The 7,936-nt window shown below is 41.8% G+C and overlaps 1 protein-coding gene across 1 annotated transcript; it reads right to left on the minus strand.

The window, feature by feature from the left end:
* Positions 1–360: 360 nt before the first annotated feature.
* Positions 361–6,688, minus strand: LOC123274224 (the record flags this gene model as incomplete). Its single annotated transcript, XM_044741776.1, has 5 exons — positions 6,200–6,688; positions 5,831–6,076; positions 5,718–5,757; positions 905–1,029; positions 361–838 (listed from the first exon to the last, which is right to left on the minus strand). Coding segments are annotated over exons 1-5 (1,330 nt in total), but the record flags the coding sequence as incomplete, so codon positions are not given.
* Between the last annotated feature and the right edge of the window lie 1,248 nt (positions 6,689–7,936).

The raw sequence follows: 7,936 nt of genomic DNA on the forward strand, positions 1-7,936 counted from the left end.
TACTCAAATGAAAGGTCTCGATGAGTATAACATCGAGATGAGCTTATATGTTTAAAAATGTCAATATTTCACAAGATAAAAGGTCATTTCTTAATTATTGACATTTTTAAAGATATAAGCTCATCCTGATGTTGAACTCAATTTGAGTACCTCAATGAAAGATCTTGATGAGTGTAATGTCGGAATGAGCTTATATCTTTAAAAATGTCAATAGTTTACAAGATACAAGGTCATTTTCTTACTTCGTAATTCTCATAAAATTAAATTACTCTTTTTAATATTTTATTTATTAAAGAAAAATCATTCTTTAATATTTTAGCCAGTAAAAAAAATTAATAATCATATAAAAATAATAAATACCGTAACAGTTTTTCGAAATGCAAAATGCTGAAGAAGCAGCTTCAGCAGCCGGCAAAGAGTCGCCAGTAAAACGATGCCCTGACTCAGCACTGCCAGCTAATTGATCACTTAAATGCATAAGATCAGCATCAATACGATCCAAATCATCAGCAAAATTACAAAACAGCAAACGTTTATCAAACTTAAACTTGGCTTCCATACAAGCGTTCTCCCAGTTAGCAGAAGTAATATTAAAAACTTGATTTAATTTTTCTGTTTCTTGCACTGCAGCTTCTGCGGGCTCTTGGGTTCTGATTCTCGATATAACTTGATCAATCGCCGGCTCAACATTTTTAAGTACTTCTGTTATCGCGTCGCGTATTTTATTTATTGTTTCCGCTTTCATTCGTACTTCATCTCGTCCAGATTCCGTAAGAAATCCAGATGATTGCTCTAAATTTTTGCGAATTTCATTTACTTCCTCCATTTTATTTTCAATCTGAAAAAAAAATTTTTTGTTAAATTAAGACAATTCCATATTAAAATTTAATTAATAATAATTTACCTGAACTAGATCATCGAAAATAGAAATTAATGATTCAAGAAGGTTTTGATAATCTGTTGCAGTCGTTCGAAGATGCTCGTAAACTTTTGATAATTTTTCTTTTATTCGTTCGCTTACATTATCATCTGTTGAATAAAAAAAAATATAAAATAATAAGTATCTTTTTAAAGATATAAACTCATTCCGACGTTACACTCATCAAGAGCTTTCATTTGAGTACCCACATGCATTTTCATATATACATATATATAATATATATATAAATATATAAAATATATGAAAAATTGATGTGGGTACTTAAATGAAAGGTCTCAACAAGTGTATTGTTGGGGCGAGCTTATATCTTCAAAAATAGCATCAGTTGACAAGATATCAATGTCAGTTCTTAATTATTGACATTTTTAAAGATATAAGCTCATCCAGACGTGCAGTGCTGATTGACCCAGGTAAGTCCCGGTCTTCTGATGAGGTTCTGAGGGCTTTGCGCTTGGGACTTCGTCCGGAGGAAATGGGTCTGGGGGTTAAGGCCGTGAGGACCGCCAGAAAAGGTGGTCTTCTCATCGAGTTCGAGGGATCTGTTAAAGATCGCTCGGCGCTCGGTAATAAGATCACTGAGGTAGCCGGAGGAGACGTGGAGGTGCGCCATCTCGCCCCTACCACTACGCTGGTAATAGACGGGATGGACTCCGCTACGACGGTCGAAGAGGTTAAGGCGGCCCTGGCAGGAGCTATCGGTGGGACTGCGGATGGACTCAACGTGTCCATCACGAAACCCAATAAATGGGGATCCATCCGCGCTTTCATCGAGGCTAGACTTGGGGCTGCTGCAGCCTTGGAGACCTTGGGAAAGGTCAAGGTCGGCTGGCTGGTTTGCCGAATCCGCCGTTGGGAGCGACTCGATCGGTGCTATCGCTGCCATGGACTGGGCCACTTAGCTGGCTCGTGCAAGGCAGGGGAAGACCGGAGCGGTTGCTGCTGGCGATGTGGTGAGGCGGATCACAAGTCGAAGACCTGTACCAAGCCTCCGCGCTGCCATCTCTGTGAAGCGGTGGGAAGCGGGCAAGCCTTCGATCACGTGGCAGGTTCTGGACGGTGTACGACCTATCGGGAGGTACTCCAAAAGAAAAATGGCTAAGGTGCTGCAGGTGAATCTACATCGGTGCAAACTGGCCCTTGATATGCTTTACGCTAGAAATCGTAACAACGGAATGGATATTGTTCTGGTATCAGAGCAATACCATTCTGTGTCTGGGACGAATTGGTACTGTGACCCTACAGGCACAGCGGCAATTTGGATTCCGGATCGAAGTCGCCTTTCTGTGCGTAACAGTGGATCGAGGGACGGCATTGTGTGGGTCGAGACACCAGCAGTTACCTTTCGTGTCGTGTTATTTCACCCCAGCGAGCCTATTGTAGATTTCCGAAAGAGGGGTTGACAATCTCGAACGAGTAGTCCGCCATCTTGAAGGAGAGATAGTGATAGGTGGTGACTTCAACGCAAAGTCGATCGATTGGGGAATGGATTATAGTGACACGCGGGGTGATGAGCTCCTGGACATGACGGCAGGTTTCGACCTTGTCATTGTGAATAGGGGAAATACACCCACTTTCCGGAGAGTTGGCGCGCGTTGGTCGATTTTAGACATAACTTTTGCTACTCAACGGACAGCGGGAGTAATCTCAGACTGGGCTGTTTTGGAGGAGTATACGGCAAGTGATCACCAATATATTTCGTATACGGTCAACAGTGTGAGGGTAACCCACCTACTGTGCCGAAGCGACAAATGAAGCAAGCAGGATGGAGGGTGTCACTCCTGGATGAGGGCGCATTTCAAAATGCGGTCTCAGATAGAATTGACACGCTTCCTGACTTTTGCAGAGTCGCGCGAAAATGTTGAGTCACTTGTCGGTCAAACGATGGAAGTGATCGTTGCAGGGTGCGACGCTGCTATGCCTCGCCGTTCCGCAAGCTCTCGAAGGAAGCCGGTTTACTGGTGGACAGCAGAAATTGCGCTGCTCAGGGCTGAGTGCTTGCGTCTGCGGAGGCAAGCACTTAGGTCGCGAAAGCGAGATACTGGGCAGCAAAAGAACGACGAGTACAAAGCGGCGAAGAAGCGACTCGTCACGGAGATCAAGGCGAGCAAAGGGAGGTGCTGGAAGGCGATCTGCAGAGAAGTGGATGAGGATCTATGGGGCAATGGCTACCGGATCGTCACTGCAAATTTGTTGGTCGCGGTTCAGTAGCTCCTATGGAACCCGATAGGATGGAGGAAATAGTCCAAACTCTGTTTCCCGATCGCGAAGAACGGGTATGCACTCAAGGTGTAATATCCGATGACGAGTGCCCACTTTTCACAGCAGTGGAGCTGCGGGCAGTTGTTAAGTCCCTCAAGGTAGGTAAGGCCCCGGGTCCTGACGGCATTCCCGTCGAGGCCTATAAGGTCCTTATAAAAAAGCATGAACAACTGCTCCTTGATACTTACAACGCCTGCATCTCGACTGGAGTCTTTCCGAAAAGATGGAAACTGCAACGGTTGGTTCTGTTGGATAAAGGTAAAGGTCCACCCTATACACCTTCGTCCTACAGACCACTGTGCATGTTAGATGTCGCAGGGAAGATTTTCGAAGCCCTTATTAGGAATCGACTGCGGAAAGAAGTGACCGATGCTGGTGGCCTGGCTGAAAACCAACATGGCTTTCGGCCGGGTTGCAGTACAATTGGTGCCATTTCGGAAGCGCTTTCATTTGCTAAACAAGCCTGGACGGGTCATCATCAGTGCCGTCCAGTATGCATAATGATGACGTTTGACGTCAAAAATGCATTTAATTCGGCAAGATGGCCGGATATAATGAGGGCGCTTCGGAAATTAGGTCTATCGGAGTATCTCATTCGCATCATAAATGATTACTTAAGTGATCGTTACTTGATGTATGAGACTACTGTAGGACAGGTCATGAAGGAGCTGAGTGGAGGAGCAGCGCAGGGTTCAATCCTCGGACCAGAACTCTGGGTTATCCTTTATGATGCACTTCTGCGCCTAGATCTACCGCAGGAGGTAAAGCTGGAGGGTTTTGCTGACGACGTGGCAGCACTAATACTTGCGCGGAACGAAGGCGAAGCGCAGGGATTGGTGAAGCTTGTTGCGGCCTCCATCAACGCATGGCTTAACGATCATGGGTTGATGCTGGCCACCGCGAAGACGGAGGTGGTGGTACTCACAGCTCAGAGGTGGTTTCCGAACCCCTTCCAGACCTCAAGTTGTGGATCAACGCATTGAGAGTCGGGGGCTCTGAAATACCTCGGAGTGACAATAGGCTCGAAATTGACGTTTCGATACCAGATTGTCAGTGTGGCCAAAAGACCAGCAACGACGGTGGCAAATCTTTCACGGCTTATGCCAAGTGTCGGGGACCAAGGAGCAGCCGCAGACGAGCTCTCATGGGTGTCGCTAACTCGATTATGCTCTACGGAGTAGAGATATGGGGAGAGGCACTCAAAGTAGAGAAATATCGGAAGCAACTGGCATCGGTACAACGAAGAGGTGCGCTGAGGATAGCCTGCGCCTATCGAACGGTCTCAGAGGCAGCTGTGTTGGTCATCTCGGGTAATTCCAATCGACCTACTGGGTCTCGAAAGGAAGCGGATCTGGGATGCCCGGCGGGCTGGCGAAGGACTCATGAAAGACGTGAGAACCCGCGAACGTGAGGGAGACCTTGAGCTCTGGCAAGAGCGCTGGGAAACCGGGGAGACAGGGCGTTGGACGTATAGACTTATTGGGCAGATCCGTGACTGGGTACTGAGGGACTGCGGGGGGGTAGACTACTATTTCACACAGTTCCTTGCTGGTCATGGACAGTTCAATGCCTACCTACATCGTATGGGGATCCGAAACGATCCTTACTGTGTTTACTGTCCGGGAGTTGCTGACACTGCTGAGCACACCTTTTTTGACTGCCAACGTTGGTCTGAAATACGACTGCGTTGGCGGGAAGAGAAGGAAGTGCCTCAAAGGCCCGAAGACGTCGTCCCTTGGATGCTGACGTCGACAGACAACTGGACAGCAATGACGGGATATGTAAGAGAGGTCCTGCTGGAGAAGAGAAAAGAGGAGGAAGAAGAAGAAGAAGAAGAAGAAGAAGCGGAGGAATAAGATGAAACGGAGAAATAAGCTGCAGGAGCAGCGTGGAGGGGGCCTGGTGCTGCGAAGTAATGCTAACGCGGTCCCGCAGTATCAGGTACAAGAGAGGGGAGGGTTTTAGTGAGTAAGAATCTCACACTACCGGCAACCAACATCACCAACATCTAGCCGGTGTCTATGAAGATTTCCCTCCTCGCCCAAAAAAAGCTCATCCAGACGTTACACTGATCAAGAGCTTTCATTTGAGTACCCACATGCATTTTCATATATTTTTCATATATACATATATATAATATATATAAATATATAAAATATATGAAAAATTGATGTGGGTACTCAAATGAAAGGTATCGATGAGCGTAAAATCGGGGTGAGCTTATATCTTTAAAAATGTCAATAGTTCACAAGATACACGGTCATTTCTTAATTATTGACATTTTTAAAGATATAAGCTCATCCTGACGTTACACTGATCAAGAGCTTTCATTTGAGTACCATGCATTTTCATATTATTTTTCATATATACATATATATAATATATATAAATATATAAAATATATGAAAAATTGATGTGGGTACTCAAATGAAAGGTCTCGATGAGTGTAATGTCGGGATAAGCATATATCTTTAAAAATATGTAATAATAATAATAATTTATAAAATAAATGAGCAACCTCCATTAGTGAAGCTCTCAACGCTCTTTGATTCTGGCATCTAACTCAGTAACAGCCTTCTTCAACTCCGGAAGAATACCTAATTGCGTACTTTCAAGGTCTTGAAGAATAACAGAAGGTTTAATAGACTCAGAAGTGATGATAGGATAAAGCTGTTCACCAAACTTGGTTGCCCATGCTAATGTTTTAGTAGTTTCTTCAAATCGTCTCTCTTGTTCAATTCTCCGCTCCCTTGTTGTAACAACAGAAGTCTGCCAGTTCTCCCATGATTCAGTCACGGTTAGTTGCCTGTTAGCAGCGTTCCAGGTCGTTTCTACGCACAACCGTGCACGCAGGATGTCCAAGTACGCATCAGTGCACTGAAATTTACCGAAGATGTTAATTAACTTACATTTAACTTTAAATAATCCAACAACACCATCAAACTTATTATTCAACTAATAAAAAAAAAACTAATAATAATAATAATAATAATATGGTACCCTATCAGCTTCAGCTAAAAATGCAGATCCAGCACTAGTCAGTCTCATATAAAGCGGCCGCAATTCATTCCATCGTTTTTCTAAATCATCTATTCTTCCCTCTTCAGCATTATCCGAATGTTTCTTGAATTCGCTCTCAACTTCATCGAGTTCTTTCCCCAGAGCAATAGCCGCTTCATGAAAATCGACATACAGAGCACTAAGATGAAGTCTTGCTTCAACAGTATGCCTGCAATCTAACCAAGAGTCTCTCAGAGCATCAACACGATCTTCAATGTGCTTCTTCTGAGCAATTCGCTGTCTCTCGTCAGTTATTTCCATAATTGTTCCCGATAAAACCGACAGTGCTTCGTCAATTTCATCCCCACGTTTCCCCAAGTCCTCCAACAATTGGCAGTGCATCTTATAAAAGTCCTGAGCCATCGGCAAATCACTTCCCATGTCCTGGTGGCCGCGAAGAAATGCATCCGCGATACCCGTCAGCCATGATCTTAATCTCTTCGTATTTTTCAAAGAAAATCGCCAGGCCTTTTTGAGGAATCCTCAGGTTTTCTTCTTTTATGCGCCGTACAACCGCTCAAGGAGACGTATCTTCCGGTTTTCTAACTCTTTCGACGGTTCGCTTCACTCCCTTCTTTAAATAATAAATAATAAACAGTTATGGTTATTTAAAGCTTTAATTTAATTAATTCTTTTTTTAACTTAATTTTGGGTAAAATGAAGAAATAATTTTATTATTAGTTACTTTTTTTGAATCAAGAAATTTTAATAATCCAAATTAGCATAAATTTTATTTTAATTTTTTTTTTCTCTTTTTGTAAGCTAAAAATTCTATTGTATTATTATATTACTATATCTGTATTTTTATATTATTATATTGTATCATTATATCATTATATTTGTAATTTGCCTATGGGCTGTTATAAATGGGACGGCCTCTTTTACCCAGATTCCGATTACACAGATGGCGCTATTACCCAGATCCCTTTGGGTTGCGGTCAACTAGTCAGATCGACAACATTCCAAATTATTAAAACTCTAGAAAATTTAAAATTCCGCTACATTCAAAGTTTATAAAATACATTAGCTTAAATAGAATAACAGCCGAAAAACAATTTTGTAAATTATAAAACACCGGGTTAGTCAGAATAAAAGTGCAAATATAAATCTTATATTCCTCAAGAGTTAAAAATTAATTTGATTTCGAAAAAGGGTTGTTCCGACGTGTATATTCATCCGAATACTCATCTATCCGAATAATGATTCGGCCGAAAATTCACTCATCCAAAAAAATTGGAAGTTTTTTCTTAGATGGTCCACCTTACAATCATGAAATTTGGGAGTGTTTTCCATACATGCTTGTAAATTAAATGCTAAAATTAATTTTCAAAAATTAATTAATTTAAAAAGCTTAATTAAAAAAAAATTTCTAATTCAGTAAATATAAAATTTGTTTCACATTTTTCGGCTACAATGAGTGTCTGTCTTGTTCATTCATTTTATGTGCATAAATTTTCGTTGTTATGTTTTTTAATTCTATTGAGACTTTGTAACTTTGAAAGATTCTATTAATATAGCTTTAGATTTTCTCTCTTTATTTAAGATTAGTATTTTTCGGAATTTTAAAATTTGTAAAATTAATTATTTTAAAATTACATTTTAATATTTTTACTTTCTAAGTTCTAGTAATTTATTAATTCGGAATGTGTTGTTAGTCTGACTAGTTGACTGCAACCC

The sequence above is a fragment of the Cotesia glomerata genome, unplaced genomic scaffold (genome assembly GCF_020080835.1).
Source record: "Cotesia glomerata isolate CgM1 unplaced genomic scaffold, MPM_Cglom_v2.3 scaffold_260, whole genome shotgun sequence".
Taxonomy (NCBI): domain Eukaryota; kingdom Metazoa; phylum Arthropoda; class Insecta; order Hymenoptera; family Braconidae; genus Cotesia; species Cotesia glomerata.